Raw genomic sequence first — 27,958 nt, forward strand, 5'->3', positions numbered from 1 at the left:
AGCCTCCTCCTCCTTTTATAAGACAATAAGCAAAGACGGCGAACGTGGGTATGTAAAGGTCAGTATTCCATGCCTTTTAAATGCATGAGGAAATTGTTGTTCTTAGGATATTATTATCTCTGTGGTCTAGTTTGTGCAATATACTGCTAATGAATCCTTGGTTTAACTGGAAAACGCATCCCACTATTACAGAACTGATGTCTTGGCACACTCTTTTCTCGGGTGCATCTCAGACTTGTGCTGCTGTCTATATTGGTTTGTTGTCCTGTTGGGCTCTAGTGTCAGGTGCTCATAAACAGACTTCGTGGTCCTAATTTTCTTGTCTTTTGATATCTAGCTTAGTCCTTCTCAGAGCAGTTGGTAGGTTTTGTTTACTTCTCGGCCGGCTCCATGAGAAGCTGTTGTTTAAAGCTGACAGGCCACACGCGTTTGTCTGTCTTCTGTTCTCGATTTGATTATTTTTGTTTATATTGTACTATGCTCTATGGTTTATCTATGAATCTCTCATCTGGACCTCAGCTTCTAGCAAATTCTACAAATTTCTTCAGATTTTTAAAAAGTGCATTTCTAGAGTATAAAAGCATCACTCTCTTCCAGCACTGCTTTCTTTGGGATGCTTTTAAAGCAAACACAGTCCCCATTTTCCATATGCAGGCAGAGACACGCTCCTGTCGCGTTCTCTCCAGAGGCACAACCCTGACGATAGGTGTTTCAGCCATTGACCATTGCTTTGCAAGATCTCCCCCAGAGCGGTTTGTGTGCTGGTGTTGTGTGAAAATAAAGTGATGTTATTAAACTGTTAAAGAGATGCCAAAAAGCTTATTGTTCTAGTAGAAGCTGAGGTTTGCAGAATGCTGACACTGTTGCCACTGGTCGTACCCTGGACCAACAGACTTCTTACCTACTCAGACAGCTGCCATAGATTCTGTCATCCAGAACTGATGCTTATGATACCATTACATGCAGGACAGGAGATTTGATGCTGATATATGTTGCATTTATCTGGAACCACAGTAAAATCTATAAGGGATGTTTATGTGTAATCATCTGTGGGATTCGAGTTTAATGTAAAGCACGTTGTAACTAAAAAGAAGGAAAACAGGAGAAGGAAGGAGCAATGAATTTAAAGTATTGAATAAATGAACTGACATGTAAACCAATGTTATGTTGACTTTAGAAAACAGGAATAAATGTCTAGGGATGTAGCCTATTCAGAAAAGGCGCAAAAAATGTTCGGGTTCTTCTGCATTTTTTATCCCTTGAATACTATACAGTAAGTTTAACAACTAAAGATATAAGCTATTTGCTACCAGAAGAAATTCTGTGTGCATTATGTTGTAAAAAGCAGAGATTGCTGTGAGTGTAGATGGATCATGTCATCTTCGTGTTCCTGATGTGTAAGGTTACTAATTGCCTCTAAAATTTAAAACCAGTGGTCCTTCTGGAAGGACCTAAGACATGTTAGGGGATGATTAATACTTACAACATCCCTGTGAGACAAGATTGAATTTATACCTATGTTGCAGATAGATAAATTTCAGTAGGATATATGCTTTGACTCGTGTGGTAAGGAAGCAGCCATTGCAGATGCTACGCTTTTTCTCCATCAACATGTTTGCTGTGTCCGCCCTGGGTAAGGTGTCATAGCCACCTTGTCAGTTCACTAACAAAACATGAAAAACTAGCACCAGTGAGACTTGGCCGTCACTTTACAAATGTCATAGTAACATACAACTCTTCAGTCCCTTGTCCCCTGTGTTTTCTCTGGCTCAACCAATTCACCCTTTCAACCCAAACATGCAGACAGCCCCCGTAAAACTGAAACCTCTGTGTCCTTCAGCTTAGCAAACACATTGCAAGCACTGTGCACAATTATTTGCACGTATATGCTTTTTTGATAGAATTGAAAATAACTTTTGAACAAGAAGTCTCTCCCAGGCTTTCTCCTAATCTTGGCACAAACCTTTATCTTTAGGTATGAATATGACTAAAATCTGCAAACATATTTAGCATTGCAGATTCTAATATTAAATGCCTATTTCTGAAAGCAGCCATTTCTTTGTCTAATGTTTTGCCAATACCTTTTTAACATTACAATATTTCCCCTTACAAAGCCTATTTATTTCTAAATTAGCATGCTAGCAGTGACATGTAAGCAAATACAGATTCTTTATAACTCACTAAATTTACTCTTCAGAATTTACTATTAAGTATAGTTCTTTTTTAAGGCTGATTATCACTCTGCTACAGTTTCTCCTGACTCCTAAGGACCACTGATAATTTTTTTATTTGTATTCTAATACTGAGAAATGCCAGGAAAAAAAAATATCCATAAATAAACATCATACTTGTGAGTCAAGATTAGGCTTTGTTAAAGTTTTGATTTTACTTAATGCTTTTTCTCCCACATTTGCTTCTGAAAAGAAATGGCATACGCAGGGTACCCTGAGTTTATGTAATTGAGTTAAACTTTTATGTTTTAAAGCATTTCAATGCTTTTATCATATAGGCTTTTGCAAAAGAAAAACTGTATTTTATACTTATTTTACTGTGAAAGTTTTTTCAAGTCTTCTTGAAAACTAAACATGACTTTCTTTTAGATATTCAGCTTACTTTCACCAATAAACTGTCAGAGTAAATTACCTTCTCCTTGCAAATGTGGTCACTTCCTCAGATTCAGAACTTTGGTTTTTTTTTCCTGTTGGCTTAAGAATATGCTTGAGTGTGAACATTTGAGGACCCTCAATGGAAATAAAGGTCACAGGAAACTGATCTCTTAATTATTGTTTGCATTAATAACCAAACAGAAATTAGTAGGAAAAAAAGACAAGAGATGACATGCTGTGCAGCGCTTAGCTTTCCACGTGCAGCTTGGGCAATTAGCTGATGCTGTTCCTTGTTATCACTTCATCAGCATCCCAATGCCAACACATAATTTAGGCTGGAAAGGATGTTTAGTGGTCATCTCCTCTAACTGCCTGCTCAAAGCTCTTCCTAGCCCTGCTCTGCTCCCTTCCTGGTGAGTTCACCCTGCCCAGGTGACCCCTCTGGTGGGATAAAATTGTTGAGGGGATTTTGCACCCTCATAGCTTCTCTGTTTTCAAAAGAGTTGGTAGCAAAGAGGACAGGGACGGAGGAAAAAGGAAGTCCTGCGATGCCCATGATGTATTGTCATCTTCTAGTCCTGAGCTTTTAGTCCTATAGAGGCATCTACATATAGAATATGTTGCACACTTGTAGCTTTTATTTTTAACCTGTCAGAAAGAAATTAGGTGAAGGATGGGATCTTAAACTGCTTCTGTGCAGTGCATATCTTTGCTGTGGACAGATATGCAATGCCTCAATAAGCTGGCACAGCTATTAAAAGAATTATTTGTTATGAGTATTTTTATGTGTCTGTGTGTATATACATAGAGAGAACTATGTATACAAATACATCTACTTAGAGTGGAAAAAATATTTGTCCAAGTATGAGGGAACACCCAATACACAGTATTAGTGCAAGGTAGAGTATTCACCTTTCAAAAAAAAAATATTTTTATACAGTACTTACACTGGGAAACATTCTGGCAGATACTATAAGTTGTATAAAAACTGTCTGTTTTTCATCAGCTACTGTAGTTGTCAGTGTGTGTTTAATGGAATTATTTTTTCCAAGGGCAATGCAGGCTTACCTTTAAAAGTATAATCCAAGTGACAAATTGCAGACAATTTGGGGTACTAGATCACTAGGATTCCTTATCTAAATTGTTTGCATGTCAGATTTCCTTTGTAGCACTGAATAATTTGGATAAATGACCCTTCAACTGGTAATTGAATTTCCTTAACAACAGTTGGGTGATGGTACATAGAAAGTAATAAAAGCCTTTAGCAGTGCCTTTTCCTGGAGCTTGTCACAGTCTCTACCTCTGATAGTGGATGACACTTATTACTCAAGTCGTATTTCCTTAAAAGCTGAAGCTTTGCTGAGGTTGTGTCTAAAATTGTACTTTCCTCTTTAAGTGAATTGTACAGTGGTGAAATCAAACTGATTTTTTTGTCAATAGTAGAAAATATTACAGGCAACTAATTTTCCTCAAAATATATTCTCAAAAACTAAGATTGCTGTTAGAACTTTAGTTTCCTAATATTTATATACTGAGAGATCAATTAATTCATTGTCAGTAACCTACCTTTACGGGCATAAGGGAAGGTAATTTTGGATTATTTGTGTGACGGCTACACAAATTCTATAGCCATGCATATGTTGTTTGAAGCTCATATGGGACCAGAATCACATCTGGCAATACTGGGATTTTTGCTGACCTAAGAGTTTGAGATTCGGCCTTTAAAATGCAAGTATGGTGTAATATACAAACATACAAATAGAAAATAATAAATAGTAATTTATAGCTAATTCATTTCTTTAATGAATTCACTATTCCCTGATTCTCTCTGACTGGTACAGCTAGACGAATTTAAAATCTAACCTTTAAAATAGTCTGGTCATACCTGTGTGTCACAGAAGAAAAACACTTACAGAACACACATCACCCAAAGAAGCCAAATCTTCCAATATGTCATCCATATTGTTTGAACTCTTGATCTTTTGGCTTACTAAAAGCTTACGAGTATTTAAGCAAAATCTTTTAAACTCTCATAGGCACAGATTTTGAGAGGCATAAAACTTTAGTCTGAAACATTCTCAAAATACTTCTCGAGGTCTCTTTTCTTTGTAAGTTGAGACAATAGCAATACCCTGAGATGTGTTTCTATTCCTCATCATTCTTCCATATATATCTTGTTTTGGATTGGAATCTATCTGTAGTTCCCTCTTTCTAGAACACAGGAGTGTTTCTGTGGCTTTACTGAGGGTTTTCTACCTTGGCTTTATCTGGTTTCTATAAAATGTCTTGTAATGCTTGTTAAAAATGATTTATAGGTCAAATACCTGTAATAATTGGTACAGGTAATGGCATGACAACGATTTGGGAATACTGGCTGCTTGGTGGTCGGGGATAACAAAGGTCTTATGCTTTTACAATACCCTACACATGACCTCATTTTATCACATGAGGTATGTAAATTCACTCAGTCTTATGTACTTATTTGCTCTCTCTTAATAAGTACAATTTGTCTGTTTTGACTCTCCAAGACTATAAATTCTTCAGACTGGGTAATTGTCTCTCTGTTTTTATGGTTGAAAAATACATAGTGCACTAGAATAACTTCAGAAAATCTAATTTATTAATTAAAATTTTGCTCAAAGCTGCCAAAGTTGCTCAGCTCTTTGCCATCTGTAACCTGAAACGTACTGTTTAATCTCTCCCCAGTAATAAACAGGGTTAAATCCTCATTGTAGTTGGCACTAGCAAGACTTTCCACATTGTTTTGACTGTATTGGAAAATCGATTCAGATATGAGTAAGCCACTCCATCTTGAATAAAAATACAATAAAATAAACGTATTAGATATATTAGTGTCCTCATGCATCTTTGTCTTCAGTGCCTGAGTTCTGTATGTTTTTTCATTTCTGTGAGATTTATTAGGAGCCATTATACTTGCAAAATACTTAGTGGATTTTTGATTGCTACAAAGAAAATAATTGTGCTAGATAAGAGAAATCAAAGCCTTCCTAATACATGAAAGTACCTAGAATACATTCAAATTTATGATTGCACAACTCAAAAAATGCTGTTTATCAAAATAAAAGTACAATAAATTTTATAAAATTTAAGGACATTTCCGCAGTTTCTTAAATTCAAGTCTTAGTAAAGCAAATATTATCTAAATAAAAACAGTGAAAACTGACATTACTTTGGGGGCAGTGTAATTTTGATATTGTTGCCAAATAAAGGACATTGTTATTAAGGAGACTTGTGATATTTATTGCTGTTTTAATTAGATGATGTCAAAGCCTAGGTTGATTGAAAATAGCGTTACTTTCTGAGCTGTAGTGAAGACTGCTATGAATAATCTTTCACTAGAGGTTTTTGACAAAGGCTTTTATAATATATCACTTTTTCCATTTAATTTGTTTTAATAAGGTAATTCTGTACTTGGGGAACAACTGATTGTACCTGCTTCTGAATGCATGAAGCTGTAGCAATTTCCCTAGAAATGTCATTGCTGGAAACAGTGTTCTTGGGATTGGCATTAAAATGTCAGTGCACCAACTGTTCAGAAAGCTGCTGAGTTTCACGATACAAATATTGCTATCTTCCAAGTCAATTAAATAAGCCAAATATGTTCTTTTTGTCCCCATTGGCTTCTAAGCTTCACCAGGAATAGTTAGATAAATGTGACTCCCATTTTTAGTAATTCATGTATTTATCTTGTTAGTCTCTAGGATGCTGTTCATCAGAGCTTTCAAAATCAGTGCTCTGTATTCAACTCTTAAACCCTTATATAAATATCTACAAGCGCACAAAAGCATTTGCTTGACTTCCCCTCCCTTTCAAAAAAAAAAAAAAAAAAGCCAAACATTTGAAATTTCCGATTGTTTTCAAAGGAGGTATGTGTATATATGCACAGATGGTGTTTTTAGGAGCCTGATTTTTCTGCCCAAACTTCTAACGAGTGCAGTCTTGCACGGAAAGTAGCTCTGTTTGTTTTTTCCGCAATTATTTTTTTGGAAAAAAAAGCAAGTGCAGTATGACACTGCTAACAATGGCAAGATTGGGCTCTGGTTTTAAAATAAGAGTAATTTCCCTATTCTTTCTTGAAAACATAACCTGTCCTGTTGGTCCCAGGTAAGTGAACATTAAGTACTAACAGGTGCAGCAAACACCTTGGAGCTCCAATCCCAGTTCGTCAATGGTATGGGGATATCAATAAACTTTTGTCACAGGAATTGGAGTGAATGAAGAAGAATTTTTGGACATTATCATCAGATGATCCATCTGGTTTCCAAGGCTTGGGAGTCTGCATGCAACTCTGCAATTCCCTCTAAATCAAAACTTCAGATGCTGCCCTGGCTTCCAGGGTTTGAACCCTTTATTGAATTTAGCATTTTAAAGGGCAGTTTTAATCTGGAGGTGTATACTAATGATACGTATGAATGGCAACCCTCTCAATCAGTTCTGAGGCTTTTGTGAAATCACGTAATATCTTTGCTTCACAAAATCATTAGTCACAGGTTTACATAGGACAACACAGAATTGCAGCAGAAGAAACCCAAGCTTTTTAACTCTTTTAACTCTCTTTTTTTCACTCCTCTTAATTGTCTTCAATTGAATTGATTTGTAAATTAATTTCCTCCCACTTAAATTGTAGTACTATCTTAAGCTTTTTATGTGTTCTCTAGCTGTGCTTTGGTATCAAACTTTGAAACACTGAACAGATAAGAGAATATAATTCATGCACGGATATCTTTTTTTTTAACTCAAGTTTTTAATACATTTTAGGTGTTGCTTTTTGTCTTGCTAGGAGTTAACCTATAAATAAATGCAAATACAAATCGTCACTCTCTATTTTTGCTTCACTGCTCATTCCAGTGGTTTTCTTTGAAGCAGCGCTCATAAATATTCTTTAATAGATGAAAATATCCTTGAGGAGCAAATGCATTCTTAAAGTGTTGTAAATGTCAAAGGAAGGAGGAAGGTGAAAATTATCTCTGAATTTTGTGTTTCTACCAGAAAATTCCCCAGAGGGAAAGAAGCTGCAAAATGCACTGATAATGCATAGATACCTATACTGACTCAAGAACCGATCTCTAAGATCCGATGCATGTTGAGGTTTGTGGAAGGTTATATCTGACTTAAGCTACTTAGTTTCTCCTTGTAGTAATAAATTCCTGTATAGCTATGAAGAAACTGAAACTCCATTTCTGTGTGAGCTTCCCGTTCCAGCCTTGTCTTGAGTTTTACATGAACGTGGGTTTTGATCGTTCTCGGTCCCAATGAAGCCTACAGACATACCCTTCTGCTTCCTCCATCCATATGCTGAAGGGATCTACACAGATGTTGTAGATCTAGGAATATACAAGGAGGATAATCTGCTAATTGTGCCCATGTTCTTAAGTATAGGACATTGTTCTAGCTAGTCTGCAACTTGTTGTATTCTTTAGTGTTTTATACAAATTGATCAAAGCAGATTATCAAATTACTAACATTTTTGGTCACTACCAAAAAACCCTGTACATGTATCAGAGTAATAGACTGCATCAGGATATTTGTATCTGTGAATAAAATGTTCTGGAAGGGCTTTGAATATTTGTTGGGCACGGGCGGTGAAATGGTGGGACCTGAAAAGCAGTGAGGCTCTGTATGCTGGAGAGAGGTCAGAGAAGCTGTGGAAAGTCTGCAATGCTCAAGAAAGGCTGGAGTACTGGATTAAACTGGTGGTAAGTGGAAATCTGGGTGAGTAGACAGGATGAATCAGGTTGCCAGATGTTTCTTACAGTAAGTTTATTCTGTGTTATATTACAGAGGTAGAAAGGAATATCAAACTCCTCATTTCACCTGACTTTTATATCTTCAATGTGTAGCTAGGAACATAAGGAAATTGTAGAGGGAATTTTTATATCGGAATATGGTACTCTGTCAAATGTTTCTCAACAACCTGTTGATACTGATTTTTTACTTACAGTTACAAAAAAAGAATACTTTGATAGGTTATCAGTATAAGGGTTTTTCACATCCCATAGCAGTTCTGGGGAACAATAAAATCAAGAACAGGTAGCAAGTCCCTGAGACTTTACCAAATGGGAATTTTGCTTTCAGCTGTTAAATGTTTCACTTTAATCTGGAATTAACTACATAGTTTAATACTCAGAATGTCTCTCTTGACATAATTTCATTTTCTGGCTTTATGTACTTCCACTAAATTATGGGAATATTTGCACTACAAAACACGCAAACATAAAAGAACAAGGCTGAATATTGAAGGCATCTGTTGTTCTCAGTAGGAATAGGATCCTGAGGGAATAGGATGATCTAATTGAGCTAATATAAATTGTGAACTATGACAGATTCATTTAAAAGAAATCTGAAATGGGATTCTAACTTGAAATGCTCAGGAAAAAAAGTCTTGGACCTGCAATGTTAAACTGATTGTTACATGAATATTTATCTCATCTTCTCTTTACATCATCTGTTTCTTGTAACACTGTTTGCAGACTTGGCTTAGGAGTCTGTGTCCAACATGTCTTCACTTGTCATCTTCTGCCTACTCCTCGGTTTCCTCCCTTGTGTTCCTCACAGGCTGGAATGCAATTTCACAAAGTTTACACATCAATGTTCTTGCTTAGCTTTCAATTTTGGAGATACATATAAGATTTACTTATAAGATTTTACATAGACTACTATGCATTTAAATAAAATTGTCTTTATTGCAGTTTAGAAAAAATGAAGCTAAAGTAGGAATGCTTTGAACAGCATAAGTGTCTTTCCTTCTCCGCAGGCTAGACTGAATAAGATAAAGCACAGTAAGATAAAGTCATTCCTTCCAAAGCAATCTTCTCTGTTTTATGTGGTTTGATGGACTTAAAATCCTTTGCACCAGATTTTTACATGCTACAACTAGTATAGGTGAAGTGAGCACTTCAGTGTCACCATGGCTGTCTCCCAAGACTCGGAATTTCATTTCTGTATTGGTCACAGTCTTGTAATCACTGCTGAGTTTTTTTCTGTTGCTTGGTTCTCCCCACACACACACTTTGGCATCTGGAAAGTTAAAATAAAAAAGTCACAGTAATTTTTACATATCTGTTTTATGCAATTTCAGTAAGCGATGTTTGCCCTGAACTTCAATTCTATTCTTTTGAAGCTGGCATGATCTCTTGCATAACACACTTGGGAAGTAATTCTGGGGTCACTCATGCTATATTGTCAATTATGATATTCTTCTCTAGTAGCTTGTGACTGTACTGCCATGTAATGGCATGTACGTCCTCTCTTACAGAGCCCTCCATGCTCGTTTTGTGCAACTTTTCTTCATGTAAACCTTCTTAAAAAGAAAAGAGTGGGAGGAAGGAGAAAAACTGATGTCACTTATCCATGATACAGACCTGTATTTTTCTATATGAGACAAAATACTCCTTTTTTTTTTGTTTGTTTCTTTCTTTTCTTCACATCTAGGATCTTTCACTTTTGGCCCCAGGCTTTCAGGCAAAACCTGAATGGGGAGAAGTACAGAAGAGTGACAATAAAAATTTGTCTTGCCAAGAAGTCTCAGCCAAGGAATTTTTGGAAAGCCAAAATTTTATAGGGCAACTCTGACAACTTTTGTCTTTGAGACTCAGCAAAAAGTTGTCTTTTTTATGCAAAGGACATCAGCTGTAGTTGTATTGAATTTTAAAAGCACTATCCTGATGTGCACTTTTTGATAGCTGAGACAGAATACATAGATTTTTAGGTAAATGACTTCAAGGTATGTTTTGGGTTTTTTTTTTTTACCAGCCACAGACATAGAGTCCCAGCGATTTTTCAAAATCATATTTTATGTATTGTGGATTATTCATGCAATCCTGGGGTGCACAGAAGTGTTTGGGTTTAGAATTAGAGTTCCCATATTCTGCACATGTTTACAAGAACTAATAATTATAGCTAGGCTTTGACCTTTCTCCCCAGCCTTAAATGCAGATTAGAGCAAGTTTTTCACATATAGAAGAAAATAAAATCTCTAGGAAAAAACTGAGGGTTGAGTGTTGATTTCCAAAGGGTCCTTAACTTTTTTTTTGGTTGGAAAAATGCCTTGGCCTTAATTATTTGATTGCTTATACTTTTGGTTTTTGTAGCATTTCTGTTACAACTTTTATCATCTCTTTTAAAAAGTAAAAGATTTGAATTTTCACCACCAAAAGCTTTGTGCCATTTAAAAAGGATAGTATTGCTGATACCCTTCAAACCCAAGGGAAGTGACAGGAGGAATTTTTGCACATGGTTTAAGCTAACAAAAGAGGATTGTTAAAATTTGAGCACCTTTTTAAGTAAAGCACTGCTGGAAAAGGAAAAGCAATTGCTTTTAGCAAACCAGATTTTTTAGTTTAAATATCAGATGGTAGTAACTGCAATAGATTACCTAGCAAAGGACCAGCTAAAGATGCTTTCTTTTTTACCTCCTCTTCGGAGTAGTAAATGAAGCCTGGACATGTCAATAGAAGTAAACTAGCTCTGTGTTGCAAGGAGTGGGAACGGTTCTGAAAGCTCTTGTTCTGGAAGGGAAGCCAGGACAGGAGGCTCAGGATGAGACAGGACGGACCCAGCCCGATAATTTAAAGAAGTAAGGAGCGATGTAGAAACTGTTTCCCCCATTCTGATACCCTAACTACTTCAGATGTAGGAATGTCTTGCATGATTTAAAGTAAAAATTGGTTTACTTCTTGCAGTCTTTGTTGTCTGCGGACAAATATGTGTGCAGTGTGAACTGCAAGTTCAGAGTGGGAGGAGTTCTGGGAAATTGTTTTTGTACTGCTGAGAAAGTTCAGAAATTGGCGCTGCCCCTAAATGATGAAAGTGGTTAGACCATGGGGACACCTTCCTCTAAAAAGCCACTGGAAGGAAAGCAAACTATAAACCACTTCTTGTGGTAAGAGAAGGTGTTATGCATGAAATCTTGCTAAGGACAAGAGAGGGAAGATGCCGTATATCTATATCTGATCCATGTGTTTACAGAGACAAGAGTTTTGGTTTTAGCTTATTTAAAATTATTAATAGTATAAACAGAGTACAAAAACCTTGTCATTCCAATTGCAATACTATTAACATCTCATAGTGTAACAGATTAATGACTGTAGACTTTCAGGAGTAATTTTGCTTGGGTATCATCCTTCCCTAGGTAGTATTGTAATCTTCCCTGAGATTGTAGGATATTTTGAAACAAGGTATCCTTCTATTAGTACTATTCTACTTTTATAAATAATTTTTGAGGTAGAGAGCCACACAAACCACTCCTGCAGTTTTTGGTGGGGTTTTTTTCCCGCCTTGGTTTGCATCTTTAAAGATGGAATGTTCCTGGGGAAGCCAAAACAACGTATTATTTAGAAACATTAATCTTAAAAAGGTGAGGAAATCCTATGGGTGTCTTCAGATAAATGTTCTACCTTCAGAAAAAAATCAATTGATTAAAACTTCTATTACCCAATTATTGCCACCTTCTATTTTTTCTCTTTCATTGGGTGGAAAACAAAAGAGGTAAGCTATTAAAATGTGACCAACTTGAATTATCTCTGAAGACATCCCATGGGGGAGTCTGGGCAATGATAACATAAAATAGTGTAAGATAAAATGTGATTACTGAATCAAATGCAATTTGAAGTTAAGGAGAGTGGAATTACCTAGTTTAATCAAGAGGCAAGAATGAAAACTGCATGACATACCATAAATTCTTTATTGACCAAAACTGGTAAGGGCATATTTGCAATTAAGATGCTTACACCTGACAAGTTACCTGTATATTGGAAATTGTAGAGTGGTGACTTCTTTTTTCTTTCTCTCCCTCCCTCCCCCCCCCCAATATGCTTCTTTGGACATAAGATAAGTTTAATAGATTTTTTTTTTTTTTGACTGAAGAGCTTATCTCTTCTATTTTTAATACAGTTTCTGCAGTAGAGGTAGCTGCCCTATTCTGATGGGGAAAAGTTTGAAATAATAATTTATGTAATGTAAAACATGATTTCTACTTGGTGACTGAAGTTCTATATCCAGGCCCACAGAGCAGCTGGTGTGAACTAAGAAATTTCTACAGGGTTTAAATAGAAGTAATATTCATATTCACCCCATACTGTATAAAACCTTAAAAGTTTACCATCATTCTTCTAGTAGCATTTCTTCTCGTTACAATGACAGAAATAGTGGTATTCCCCTATATGTTCCTGAGCATCAGTGCTAACTATATGATAAGTGTGTATGCATTATATAAAAAATATTGTTCTTTGTACAGAGCTGGTATAAATGCTCATTATCAGTCTTGCAGTTAGCTTCCTGTTTAGGCTTCAGAGTTGGAAATTTATTTACAGCCAACTAATGAAATTTTCCTTTGCTTGCCTAGACCATATACAGGCTATTATCATTATCACTGCCTTGTAACTTCATAATAGCTGAGTTCCTAATAAAAACTACTTCACTTCCTCAGGCTATAGAGTTGGAAAATGATTTGGATTTATGCTTAAGGCCTTTATTTGATCAGATCTTTTAGACTCTGTTGTCATTAAGAGACTGCATTGATTTCAGACTCAACTTCTGCAGTTTCCTGAGGTTTGAAGCACATGGTCCCAAGTACTTGCCCTGCCAGTGACTATTCCCAGCTGAGAACCAAAAATTCTGTCTTTCACTAATGCCCGTGGGTCACATGTGAGATTTGAATTCCCTGCTTGCTCCATTCCCCTGCTTTTTAATCTCCAAGGTTTACTTTGATTCTGCTTCCTTCCATCTCTGGTCCTCAAGGACTGATTTAAAGTAGTAGTAGAGGGACTGATGAGGGAGGCTTGCCTGAGGTTGCAAGTAGTTGTGGCCACACTTCTTGGAGAAGTGGTAGTTTATATGGTCACAAAAGAACATGTGGTAGGAGGTAGGAAGACAAATAACGATACTGCGCGGACATTGTATAAGGCCATCAAAATCTACCGACTGTATGCAGCATGCAACTTCAAGGCTGTAATGCAGGCTCAGATGTTTCCTTTACGGGGCCAGCAATGCTAGACAGGTATGCTACTGTTTGACTTATACCCTTGGTCACTGTTTCCTATCTGAAGTGCACAGTGGGTAGCTTCTTCAGGCTTTATCTGTAGCATGAAATGTAGATGAATTTCCAGTTGACTGGAGATGATCATAAAATAATTTTTGGAATGTGTTTTTTAATTTGCCTCTAATGAAAGTAAGCGTGTGCAGTAGAAAAACTTACTTAGTTTAGAGTGGTAGAATTTTGAGTACATATTCTATATATAAACCTTTTTGTATTACCCATCAGCAAGGTTCAGCTCAGGTTTATCTGAGCATAGATATGATCAGATCAATTATAAGTCTATTTAAAATGACTTTCCTATTTGTCAGAGCTAAATTTAGCATACTTTGGGAGAGCTAACCACCTGCATTATGTGGGAGAAAGATCTATGGGCCAGTATTACAACCACAACAGTTCTGGAAAATCTGAAGTAGACAAGTAACTGCTCATGTTCCCCAAAAGGCTTTACTGAAGGATCCCACAGGAATGCTGACAGACTGTTTTTGTTCTCGGTATCTGCAGGACTCTGCTAGGAGGGGAAAGACAGCACGGGCCTAAGAGTGTGGTAATTTAACTTGCTCTCAACACTGGTACTTCATATGAGATAATTAACAGAATCAAATTTTGGATGAAGGACAAAACTTTAACCAAGATGCAGGCTCTGAAAAACTATTTCTTCTTCTATCTTTCTCCTCCCTGATGTAGTAGTTGCAGCATATTCATCCAAATGCATTGCAATTCATGACAGATTAAGGCTGTGAAGACTTAAGGATTTGCACCTTTAAACCTTTAGTTTCATCAGGGTGGCAAGCCACATCCGCAACCTCTACAGCATCCACAATTGCTTTGGGCTAGCAAAAAATGCCAGGGGAAAGAAAATCCCTGAAAACTGTAAGGAAGCCCTTGACTCAGAAGATGAAATGTAAGTTTTGACCATTTATGGGAAATCCTAGGGGCAAAAAGCCTCTTGCAGATGACTGAATAAATTATTGAAGCTATGAAATCAAACTTTTTTAAACCATATGTATATTTTATATAAATATACATACATATGTGTTGTTACATATCTATGTAGCGAAAGCATACTTCTCATAAATATTTTTACTTCCTGGTCCAAGCTGCACATATGCATTTATTATGCTTACAGAATTCTCATAGCCGATTCAGTGCAATGACTATTCCATCTTCTTAAAAATGCTGCGTACCTAGTATGTATAAATAAAATATGTATGCACCCAATTTCTGATATATTTTTCTTCTTTAACAAGTTATTATAGCTGTTGGGGTCAAAATGCAAGCTTCTCAATATTCTTATTGCATAGGGGCATGATATGCATATGCTTTAGTTATATCAAATCTCAGATGATCTATGGAACCTATAGACTATTGAGGCTATGATTTCTATAGAAGTGAAGTTGATTCCTTCTGATTTTTTTCCGTTCAGCTTTCTCTTCCATTAAATACAGATGTAAATATGTGCAGAATCTAGTATAACTAAAATGAGTTATAATAACTCCAGATATTCTTTCCACAGAGGAGAGAGATTTGGAATTAATAAATTCTTTTGTCTTGGAGGCCAAATGCAAATTTCTTATAAATGGGGTATGTGAAACTAAGATAGGAATCCAAAGCCACAAAATTAAAATCTCATATACTTGTTGACAGTAGTATGCTTCATTCTTTTTTTGATTTATTTGAGAATACTTAGCACTGGCTTGTTTTTTTAAGTTGGAAGATATGACCATACATACAAAACAGGACCTATATGATAAGGAAGAGAAGACTTTAGTGTTCTGCAGAAAGATTATTGATAACACTGCCCATGCAAGTTTTATAGTTAGCTTTGCATACAGATATTCAATTTCCATTGAGCATTAAAAGATAGTACTCTAGCTTCTGCAGTGAGAATTTTACAGTCCGTGCACAGAACTTAGTGTGACATGAAAACTGCATTATGCCATTTTATGTTTCAGCAGGTAAGTCCCAGTCTTGTTTATTTTTTCTCCAGCACAAGCTGTAGGCTGGCTGTGGAAGGTCAGGCTGGGAAGTTGCTAGTGTTTGACACTGCAACATTCTGGAGTGATGAATATTTAATTAGGAAAGTGAGGACCGTGTGGGAGGCCAAGGCAGCTGTAGCTCCTAGTTGACTGTCTGCAGTATCATCTTAGAGTGTTGTGTGAAAATGAATCCTTGGGGTAAGCTTCAAGGACACTGAGTAGGTAAAAAAGGCATTCTGACGGAGCAGCTAGTTAGAGGGAAGTTAGAAACAAGAGACAAATGTTTTCAGTGGGTTTTGTCACGCTGGTCAAAGGTTTTATGTTCTGGTGGGCTAAGCCACCCTGTTTTATTAAGCTCCATAAATGTGATAGAAAATTAAATTTGAAGCTATAAAGTCTGGAACTATAACAGTGATGAAAGTGATTTATTTTATGCAGGTATTAACTATTAGAATAGAGCACATGTATAATTTGTTGATATTATGCAAACAGCGTGAGGTAGCAGTCATTTCTCTGTAGTCCTATTTTAAGCACAGTAATAGAGCTGTTAGATTTTGAGGATATTATTCTTAGCAAGTTTTCAGGAGAAGTTAAAAACCATAGACAAAAGCAGGAAGACTGTATTAATATTCAGTGGCATAGGCCAAGATAAATATTTCTTATTATTTTGTGTTCCACATTAAGAAACATTGCATGTAGTTTGGATAAGTAATGGTTGGCCTACTAAAACTTTTTAATTTGCTATGAAAGGTTTTAAAAAAAAAAGTTTAAAAAATAAATAAGTCTGTCTTCAAAACCGGGGACTTCGGCAGTCCCCTCACTGTCTGCCTTGGGCTCTGTGGGAGTTACTGTTCCCACACAAGACAGAACAAGATCATGTCCACATCCCATGCTGACATCCACTTTAATATACGGAGTGGATGTAGCAGAAATAGTTTTGTGTTCCTTGTTGCTGTAACATTCAGGACAGACAGCAAGGAGCAATAATCATTTTAAACTAAGTAAAATTAGCTAGCACGTTACTACTAATCAGTTTGGAAGGGAACATATATCTGCATCTCTGCTTCCTCAGCTCATGTTCTACCATGTAACCATCTTTGGTTTGTGTTAATATCCAAGACTAAATTTGGGCAGATGAGATGCAGGAGAGTTTTTGTTGCTGTTTACTGGCTATAGCTAAAAGTGGTGGCTGATATTTTCATAGACGTGGTGAATAATTTGGAATTAGTTCAGCAGTTTCCAGTGACTTCTGTGATGAAGGACTCTAATCCTGCTGCATCCACTCTAGAATAATGGTGGCCAACTTTGGACATCTTGGTACACAATACTGTAGAGTCGAGAAGTAAAAGGCCAGAGAAAAGCTATTAAAGAGGGTTTGTGATTTAGGAGGGCTCTTACTTTTATGACAAACGAGGAGCAACTCAAAGGAGGCCTGATGATGGTCATCTATTTGTGGCAGCTGTTTCTTATGCTGATCATAAACATCTCGCTGTTACCTTGTGTTCACCCATCTGTTTGTTTCTACCCATCTGTTATTCTTGCCATGTGCTTAGATTGTAAATATTATCTCTGCCCTTTGAAATAAGGAGGCTAGAAATCCTCTGATAAAAATGTTCAGTTGTGGAACTCAACATTTGCATTAAGAACAAAAGCCCTCACAAGCCTCTGGAGTCAACAGCGAGGAAACTCTGTGTACACAGGTTTTCAGTGCTCCTGGTTGACTTCCTGCAGTCACCCTTTCCGATGAAGTTGAAGCATCTAATTGAGTTGATTTTGTTATTGTTATAAGACTTCAATTTGCTCTTAGTCAATAGCACAGGCTAGTTCAGGAGAGCTTGCTCTTTGAAGTTGCAAGAATGTTTAAATAACCTGTGCAAACGAAAGAGGTATACAAGGCAAATCACTGCCAAGAAGCCGATCAACTTGTGCTCTGTATGTGTCACTTCAACTTGTGCTGTTGCTTTTTTTTCTAACCATACTAACAAATTTATATCCGATGTGCACTGCTGTCCCTGTTGCAGGGGTTTCTTATTATTATCAAATATTTGTGATGACTTTTTTCTCCTTAAACCATTATACTGTGCTTTTTGCAAGTTGAGTCTGCTGTTGTTACTTAATATGATGATAGGCAAACTGAATTTCTTCTTGACTATTTTAAGAGATGGCTTTGCTTTGTTATTAAATATAATCTGTATTTAGTAAGTCTTTCTCTCTCAAAAAGAAACTATAATGCTAGCTAATTCAGCATTACTTATCATTTCATGCCAGGCCATCACAAAGTTCTGTTCTGAGACAGGCAGTGAGTTTGAGGTTAAGGGTTTTTTGTTTTGTGGGTTTGTCGTGGGTTTGTTTTTTTTTTTTAATAAAGAAAGATTAGACTAGATTGTCCCAGCAACCTCTGCAATTTTAAAATCAGGTTTTTTTCCCTTATTTTAAAATGTTTTCCTATTGATGTTAATTGACTTCTGCTTTGGTTTTGATTGTTTTGTCTTATACTGAAATATTATTCCTACACAGGAACGAGAAAAGACATACTGATTACATACCTGCTAACACTGACCAACTCTTAACTACAAGATTTGTGTAGCTTTTTTTTTTTTTTGTAGTGTGAGACTAAAGCTACATCAGTGTATACACCTTCTGATTATGGTATAGGGAGCACTTCAGTTGCCAACATATGTGCCTGAGGCATAAACCAGTGATGCTGAGACCCTAATTAAAGTTCTAAAAATGCATGTGGAATTGCATCTATGAATTGAATAGGATAAATTGATGGTTTGGCACTTTTTTCTTGCCATAGTAACAAAGATTTTTTTAAGGTTTTTCTTGTAGATTTGTTTAGAAATCCTCAAAGGAAGAAAATATGGGATTATTATCAATTAATTTGTCTTAACAGCTCTGTACTTTATACATTCATGGCAACTTTTTCATTTTGCATTTAAACTGGACTGCTGCTGTGGATGGTCTTTTAAAAAAATCCCCAGTCATTTCATGCCTCCCAAGTACTTCAAAACAAAATAATTTTTATTTTGTATTGTTCTAGGAGCCTGTCAGCTGGACTGGGTAAAACAATTTGAAAATCCAGGAGTTTACAAACAATGTTTACTTTTTCCTTCCATTTACTTTTCCTAACATCTGAAACCCCCCCCCTTTTTTTTTTTTTGTAAGCATGTGTTTTATTCCTTCTGCATTGTATTTAAACTGTAGCTTTTAAACCCTGATTACTAATACCTGATTCCAAAATCAGAATTTATAGAAATTGATCCAGAGCCCTCTGATGTTAATAGGAATATTTTTTTTTAAAATAGGATTATAGGTCTATAGATTATGAATTATTAGGTGTGGACATAGCTTATAGATATAAAAAGTATTTATATACTTCAGTGCAAAGAGAATGTTTCTGACTGAGGACTCTAGTGTAGCCCATCAATTAAAAAAAAAGTAGTATATTGCTAATATATATGCTTGCTTTTCTACAACTGTCTTTCATATTGTTTCACTATATTTGTCAACAAAATCATGGTGGCTTTGTTACAGTTTTCCACTGTAATTTTCCTGTCCATTTTTTCCCTGACTTGCTCTTTTGATTTGGGGTAAGGAACTTCAGTCCAAAGATTAGTCAGCCTTTTGTGCTGAGCAGAGAAGTATTGGGAGGTAGATGTGGATGCAATTCTACCCAAATACTGCACTGTTTATTAAAAGCCTCTTAGTGAAACTGGTCAGAAACCTTTCATGAACTCTTTCTTAGGTAGCAATTACTGTTATTGCTGTGTTGAAACATAAAGGGTTTAGGAAAACATGTCAGAACTGATGCTGGTTTGTTTTTTTTGGGGGAGGAAACAACAACAAAACATGGTGTTGGTGATACATGCTTGTATAAGGCTTTAGAAAACGGATATTCAGTTCGTCACTTTCGTAACACTGCTAGTGAAATTTGTATAAAGCAATTAAAAATGTCAACAGATCACAAAGGTCAAGGACTCTAGCTGAGAATGATTTGCATTGGCCTCTTCTATCCTCCTCTAAAAAAGAAAAACACACTTCTGTTTTTAGCATCTCTTTACCTCCACCAGCTATTTATGGAATTTCCTTTTCGGAAACCAAAGGTGTTTAGAAACTTGTAAGGCAGACTGTGATCTCTAACGCCTCAGAATTTGTTGGGTTTTGGTCTTTTTCAAACCCTTCTTGGCAAAGTTTTCTTTTTTCCAAAAAATAGGTACTGCTTAAGATGAGTGGCTGTAGGAAGTGGTGTAAACATGAAATATTGAAATCTGCCCAGCTCCTTCCTGGGCTAAACCCTTTGCTGGGTTAAACCAGGGGCTTCTGGAAGCTATTTTGGCTCTTTCCGTTCACTGCGTAGCCTCACTGGAAGCATAAGACAGCATGCTTATGTTTTTGATAGCAGACACAGAAACTATGTCATCTAACTGCAGCTTTGATAACGCTTTGATGTTTTGTGTCTGTAATGTATTTATCTCTGCTCAGTGCGTTAATATTAAGAATAGCTTGAAGATGTGCATTCGTGTTTGTTATAATTTTTTAAAGGCATTCACCAAAATGTTTTATGGTCAATGCTGTCATTAAAATTAGATCAGACGGTGATTTTCTTCTGTTAAGCTTTTCCTTAATGGGTTCTTTGTCTTCTTTTAACTGTATTAGGCATTACATATTGCATCACCATCTAATGCAATAGAGTTGTTCTCTGTGTTTATGTAGTACAGAGAAGTACTCCAAGGGAAATGAAAACATAATCTTCAAGTTCTTTGCTCATGGATAAAGACTTCAGCAGATAATTTTTATTAATAGGAAACACTTCTCATGCAAAATGGAAAATAATGTATTTATAAGGGAATAGCAAGGAATGCATGGAGCTTCCCCAAGAGACTTTCTTAGAGAGATCCTCAGCAATACATGTTAACTGTGCGAGAGCCAGCGCCCCAGCTGTCCCGGGTCAGCGAGCTGGGGAGCAGGGGGAGCTCCCCGCAGAGGTACCACTTGGGGTCCCGGTACCGTATGCCCTCCCCGGAGGTGCGCAGCGGCCTGGGCTTTCCGTGACCTTCAGCACACGGGTCCCGCGGTCCACGCGCGAAGTTAAGGCGGTGGGGAATCCCCTCCGGCTCACCCCTTGATCTCACTCCTGCAGGTGAGACGCAGGCAAGGCAGTCCCCTGCTCTGACCTTGTGCAACGCACTACCTGGCACTGGGACGCTTCCCGACCGACCGCTCGGCGTTTTGCTGTCGGATGGGGTTTTTCCCGCCCCTCGGCACAGCGGAACCCGAGGCGTGCGCTGCCCTCGCTGCCTGCCCGCCTGCTGATTCACGGAGAAGGACGGACCCCGAGCCCCTGCGTGCGTGTGTGCCGCGTCGGTGTATGCCTGCGTGGGGCGGGCAGGCGGCCCGGCCCCGCCCCGCCCCGCCCGCCGGGCTGCGCACCCGCGGAGCCGTGCGCGGGCAGCGCCTTGCCGGCGGGTCCGGCCGCCGCGGGGGCGCCGGTGGCTGCGCCGTGCTGTGGTGGGAGCGCCCGCAGCCCGCGCCGCTGCCTGCCGCCGGGGCTCCTCTCGCAGGCACCGGAGGTAAAGCGGGAGGGAGCTCGCTTGGCTGTGAGGAGGCGAGGAGTTGCGAGGCTGTAAACTGCCCCAGAAGTTTGCTGGCAGAAACTGTTCTCTCTCTTGGCAAAGTCTTCTGGCTCTTCTCAGAGGAATACCGCGTTGCCTAAGATGAGTGGCTGTAGGAAGCGGTGTAAGCGTGAAATGTTGAAATTTGCCCAGTACCTTCTCAGGCTAATCACAGGTTCTCTTCACACAGGTAATGACTCTCTTTCTTTGTAGTCGAGCTGTGCAGCATGATAACAAGAAAATTGCCTAAGGTTAATACAGTGATGGCATTGTTTTATATTACAGTTCCTTTCATCTTGTAAATAATAATAAAAAATCTGTGAACTATTTTGTGGCTGAGTATAATAAAACCAGAATATATAGTCTTTTGTTACGGTGCTTAGACAGCGTAACATTCTCTAAGCATTTACACACCCGAATCCAGACTGGAATGTGAGTGTATGTGCTTTCACCTGTCCACCTGTGTACATCAAAGGTAATGCAGAGTAATCACACGACAGTCATAAAGGATAAATCTCATGCTTTGCATTTTTACTGTTTCTTGAACTGATTTACTTAGTCTGCTTGTCAACATTCTTTTTTTCGGAGGCTTGGTTTTGCTTATTTTAAGATGTAAATAAACTGCAAGCTGTCAATATGATGTTACAGTATCTTGCTGCAGACTTTAAATAAGACTTGTGCTTTTTGCCCTTAAAGAATGTGAAACCATAAATGGCTGTCAACTTTATTTAGAGAATTATTTTTCCCTGTAACCTTGGACAAATTGTACAGTACCAGATAAGGTTTCTAAGCTAGACTGAACAAACAGTATAGTTTTCTTCTTAGCACTTCGGAACATATATTTTTCTCACAATTCAGCATTTTGTATGGCTGTTCCCAACAGGCGACAAATATGATACCTTACATTATGCCATTTTGTATTGAAAAAATATAATTGGGCTTCTTTCTAGACTTCAAATATTTTTTTTTTTCCCTTGGAAGAATCATCAAGCAGAGGTGCAAGTCCAACATCAGCAGACTTAACCAATTATACTAACATGATTATCAAGAATTAAAAGCCATTCATTTTACTACAAGTATTTTGAAAGTTTCTGCTGATGGTTTTGTGGGGTTTTTTTGGTTTATTTAGTCACTTTAGGCACTGATAGGTTGGAAAGCAAGTTGACTCTTCACTAACAAATTAAATTATTGATGCATGCAGTTTATCAGATTTGGGTATATAATGCTATAAAGATCATAGCATAAACATTGGCAACCTTTATAGGATGCTTGTAACTTGTGGAAATCTGATACAGCTTTTTAGTAACTTTGAGCGTCTGGTAACACAGAGCTTCCCTGACTTTTATTTTCTGTAGTATTCCTAGTCTATTGTGGTTTTTCTTTTGTGAATTCTATCAATTCAAATTTCTCTGAAATTCTGGCTTCTTGCTCCTGTGGGTTGCTGTGGAAATTAAGTAATATACAATGCAAGAAGCAAGCTATATTAGAAATGAACACAGTGCTCCTTTTTTACAAAGTCATTGAAGCTTTTCCTTTCCTATCTCTCAACTGATGCACACCAGGTTATTTTTCAGATGGACATTTGTATTGTAAGCTTTCTAAGCTCACAATTCAAAACCATTTTCAGGAATTGTTGTGGATATTGATTCTTATGTTACTACTAAAAGAAGTTCTTTCATTTATAATTAAGAAACACTTTTTATGTTACTGGAAAGCCAAGTAGAGTTGTATGAAACATGTCTCCTTAAGGGAGAAACATGCAAGCAAAATACTCCCGCTCTTAGGAACTCTTAACAACTGAGACACTTTCTAGGAAATCTTCGGTTCATTTTTACTACAGTTAACAGTATCTTACTACTATTATTAGGTTAATAGACCTCGTCATGTTCAAATGATGTAACAAATAAGGTCAATATAATGTGATAATAATTGAACAGCTAAGAGAGAGAGAGAGCTCCACTGTTCAGTTCTTGCATAGCCCAGTCTACTCATTAACCTCAACTGTTGCAATACCATTTACTGTTCTCCAAGCAAAATCTGATGCATAATTCATTATGTTGATAATTAGTTGATAATTAATGAAGATGAATGAGGAAGCCTACTTGAAAGTGTTAGAAACTTACACTTTAATTTTTATATTAAAGATATTTCTGTTTCTGTCTTGATCATTCAAAAAAGGCACTATAGCTATCAGAAACAAAAATGTGTGCTTATTTACTTTTTACATGCAGGCTATCTGCTCACTCAAGTGACCAATGATTATCCAAATGTAGATGTTTACTAAGGAGCAAAATGGTGAATATAATTTAACTTCCTTGTTGATATGATTTGCCCCCTGGTTTCTCCTTCAGGTGTTCTTTCATGTTTAAATTATACTTAACTTGGCACTACCCATTGAGGGCACGTGCACTGAATCTAATCCATTCCTCCTTTCTGTATGGTAGGCATGTTGAATATATATTTAATCTACATCAGTGTAGATTGGTACAAGCTCTGCTGCAGTTGGTGTGATTACGCTGATTAGAAAACAGGAGAAAGTGAGCTAGGAGGGAGACTAGGCTGTAGGCCTAGCTAAGAAGTCACCTTTGACAACTGGTTTTCACAAACATTTACAGCACTACAGACCTGTTCTGTGGTGAATCTCAATATTTACAATAAAAATTATCTCATGTAGCTGTCTATGATAGTACATAAACATGGACTTGTGCTTAACATTCAACTCAGCTGTAACCAATATTAATGAAACAACCCACTTGCTTGAAGGTAAATGCTGCATAAATCTTTACAATGGGTTTTAAGTGGCAATCTCTGCCTGAATACATCCAGATCTCTTCCAGTTTTTTTTTACAGCATGTTACTATGATTGACAGCAAAATGTAGTGAAAAGAAATAGTCTTTTAAACAAAGTTTTTTATTTTCCATAATTTCTGCTATATGTTAGTTGATGTGTTTCCACAGCTGGAACAGACTCCCTCTAATACTTGAAGACAGCATTTCTCAAATGTCATACCAATTCGTACTCTATTGCCTGCTGCCTCTCAAGGTGTGTTAGAAATGCCTGTTCCTTGAAACATTGTCACAAAGAACTTAGTGCTGCAATTGCGAGAATGTTTCAGTTTTCAGATGCAACATGAATTTATATATTATAAATAATGAGATAAATCATTGGGAGATCAAGGAATCGATTGTAAATTATTTTGAAATGGAGCAAATAAACTTCCTAGCTGTTGTTCTGAAATTATTTCTTAGCTGTCACAACTGATAGCATGGGGGTTAGAGAGATGATAGAAACGAAACTGTCATTGACTTCGGTGGTAAATTTTCACAAGTGTGTCCTTTTCAGGCACATTCATACTAAATGCCTGTCATAAAGGAGGCTAGGTTTTCCTGGACCGATTCAAATTCCCAGTTAGGATATGTGTTGACAAAGAAAGAAGGAAGAAACTGTACTCTTTCTAACAAACTGAAGTAATCTCACTCTTCTAGGCTTATGTAAATAAAGCTACGGCTTGATTTTTGTATTTTTAATCTATAGACTGATGCCATTGGTGTAAAAAAACAACAACAACAAAAAAACCAAACCCCAAACAAATAACCCTCCCAAAAAAACCCCATGCTAATCACAGGCTTGAGATTTTTCTTAGTTAAAGAATAAAAATCTATGTGAATGTGGGATGTACTTAATGGCACTTTCTTTGAGAAATCAGATTACCTTCTGGTAATCTTTAGTCTTTAATTTTGCCTGTTTGTGCACAGAAATATTTTTCTAGCCTACTGTTAAGAGGAAGACATCATCTGAGCATAGATCTTTTCCGTGAAGGTGTGGGACATGCTCGCACTGGCATCCAGGGGCTCAGAACAGTATTCCTGTGACTGTTGCAGATCACCTGCCTACCAGTGCCTAAAGTCTGTGTCTGTTTGAGACAGCAGTTTATTACAAATGCTTTCCAAGGGTGTGCTCTTTATTTGCACAGAGATTTATTAGACGTCCCTCTCCTGAACTTTGGAAGTACGGGGTATATAAACACCTATTGGTTAGGCTGTCTGCCAGCGAAGATCAGCTGTGTTGCTGACTGCTTAGCCTGAAGAGGGTTGAGATGTCTCCTCCATGTCCAAGGAGAATGTCCACACTTCCAAAATCTGGTGTATGGGTAAGAGCCCTCTCCATTTCTTAATCCGTCATACAGCAAGACATGTAAACATCACAGGACCGGAGAGAGGTGGTAACAGGCAGCCTAACTCTTTTCTGATGATTAGGAAATCCATCTGGGAGTGAGTAGACCTGAGGATTAAACTCCACTCTGTGAAATTGCTCCAAGAGATCTCTAACTGTTGTAAGAGCAAGTATCACAATCACACCACTTCTTGATGTTTATCTTCAGCAGAGAGCATGTAAGAATAGGTCCCAGCTACATGGAGATCCAAAATGGTTTGTGCTGGTTCTCTGTCATGGATAGATTGAAACACCCTTGTTTCACGACCCAGTTCAGGAAGAGAGGGAAATACTGAGACTAAATGTCCCACTAGACAAGTTTTCTGCCTCGTTCCTTTTCCTATCCCATTCTACAACAAAAAATTCACAAGGCAATTTTTAAATTTCCTTCTAGGTTCCATTCCAGTACATGGTGTGGATTCCATGGTTGTTATAATAAAAAGCTTCAGCTCAAGTCGTCAGTTGTAGTTGTGCATGTTGTGGATGCATTGATGGAATGATTCTTAAAAGTCAGGGCAATATACTCAGTTTTTTACTCTTGGAGTGACGCTTTCTACAGAAGTTAGCAAAAGATGGGATCTGGCTTTTGGGCTGTGAATGTAAAACTCTCAGCCTTACCAGGAATACGTCAGGGTTGTCCCACTATCAACTTTTTCAAATTGAGCTGTGGAAAGTATAAAAGTGAATGCTTAAAAACCTAGAGATTAATTCAAATATTTTACAAGAATGTAATAGTCTAGTGATAGTAGGTAAATATTCCAGAAAACTTTTTTCTTTACAGTTAAGAGGTTATATGAAAGAGAATATTGAGACTAATTAGTTCTTAATTCTTACATATAATTATACTGCATTTTTCTCTTTTTCTTCTCAGACCTTAAGCATAAAGCTTAAAACCACTTCATATTTAATGCGTGCAGTCATCTTAAACATGGCAAACTGAATTATTTTCAACAATTGATTAAATTTTCCCAGTCTTGGGAAGAATTACTAGAGATCAAAAAAGTATTGTACTTCTAATGCAAAATAAAAGGTTTCTCCTTTAATAAAACTGATCCTGAAATGAATTTAGTGTACCTTTATCTGCGGTCACTTCTCCTGCATAGCTTTATGAATGAGTGACGTTGAAAGTCTGGATGGTTTAAATAGCTGTAGGAAACAACTGTCACTCTGTCTCTCAGATGCCTCTTCAGACCTTGAAATGGAATAACAATGAGGGAAATATTCCTGGATTATTAACATTAGTTTTGCTATTTCTGTTTTTCTAGTAGTGTGTTTTCCTCCATGTTCTTTTAGCTGGTTAATTTTTGTGTCGACTTAGTGAATCCAAAGATCTGGAATTACTGTTAACTGATTATTTAATGTGAATATTCATAAGACATTTTGCTTCTAGTTTCCTAAGTGGAAGGTAGGATATTCTTATGAATTTGTAGAATAAATCTGTAAAAGTGGTGGGGTTTGTGGTTTGGTTTTTTTTTTTTTTAATAGCTGGCAATATTCATGTAACAGCATTTTAAACTGCAGAGCAGGTAGTCTCCATACATGCTGCCAATTCTAATACATGCTGCTTAATTAACTAAGTTCAGGGGAACTTTTTTTGGCAGGCAAGCAGTGGAGGGGGGGGGGGGGGGAAATCGGAGGGCTGCAGTAGTTACAGTCCCCAGGTATCTGCCTGTCTCTGACCAAGCTGCTGCTGAGGACCTCTGAGCTGCTCGTTGGTCAAACCCTGCCCTGCTCCAGGTCCCAGCCAGGCAAGCGCAGGTCTGCGGCTGCTGCCTCTGCGCTGCTCGCCGTGCAGTCTTTCTTGAGTCTTTCCACTTAAATGGGATTTCTAACAAGAGACCTTTTTTCATCACCAGGGCTTTGGTCTCTGAAAACTTCTTCAGGTAAACTGTGCAAGACTGACAACTGAATAAAAAATGAGCTTGGAAGACAGAAATGGGACTATGGGACTAAGCGAAGCATTTGGTTAATGGATTTTGTGATAGGATAAAGATTTAATAGAAAATGAAAAAAATTACAAATAAAATCAAGGTGTTAAAATTCTGGTGCTGTTTTGATTTCATGTTTAATTGTATTGATGTAACTTTCTGAAAGACCCATGATGATTTCTGTGTTCACTTAGATTTATTAGCTTAATACATGGCAAAGTAAATGAATGAGAAATTACACTCACTTGTTAAGGCCACTTCTCAGTCACAGGAGTATTTTTTGTATTTCCTGAAAGTGAAGATTAAAGAAAATTATGTAAGAACTGCAGGTATTCATGAGAAAGCATGACAGGGAATTAATAATTCCCAGCTGCCCTTACAAAAGAAATAAGTGCAAATACTACATTGCTGTGTTATATCCAGTTGTACAAAGTAAAGTGGAAATAAGCCATCGCCTTTATATAAGCCAAATGGTCTTTGAAGCAAGTTGTGCAAGGGGATGTCTTGCAACAAAGCTGTGGAGCATGTGCTGAAGCATTTTGATTGAAACAAGGCCTCCAAATT

At 37.3% G+C, this 27,958-nt stretch overlaps 1 protein-coding gene across 3 annotated transcripts in view; it reads left to right on the forward strand.

Moving 5' to 3' along the window:
• The window catches only part of KCNIP4 (potassium voltage-gated channel interacting protein 4), a 446,323-nt gene that overhangs the window by 86,289 nt on the left and 332,076 nt on the right, over positions 1-27,958 (forward strand). Inside the window, exons 1-2 of one of the 3 annotated variants that reach the window (XM_075752407.1) lie at positions 21,106-21,211; positions 21,335-21,443. The exons of the other annotated variants lie outside the window; for them this stretch is intronic. Of the exons in view, the coding sequence (XP_075608522.1) occupies positions 21,356-21,443 (88 nt within the window). The 5' untranslated portion in view covers positions 21,106-21,211; positions 21,335-21,355. Of the gene's footprint in view, positions 1-21,105; positions 21,212-21,334; positions 21,444-27,958 lie in introns of those variants that run through there. 3 annotated transcript variants of the gene reach the window in all.

This window comes from Balearica regulorum, chromosome 4 (assembly GCF_011004875.1).
Source record: "Balearica regulorum gibbericeps isolate bBalReg1 chromosome 4, bBalReg1.pri, whole genome shotgun sequence".
NCBI classification, from domain to species: domain Eukaryota; kingdom Metazoa; phylum Chordata; class Aves; order Gruiformes; family Gruidae; genus Balearica; species Balearica regulorum.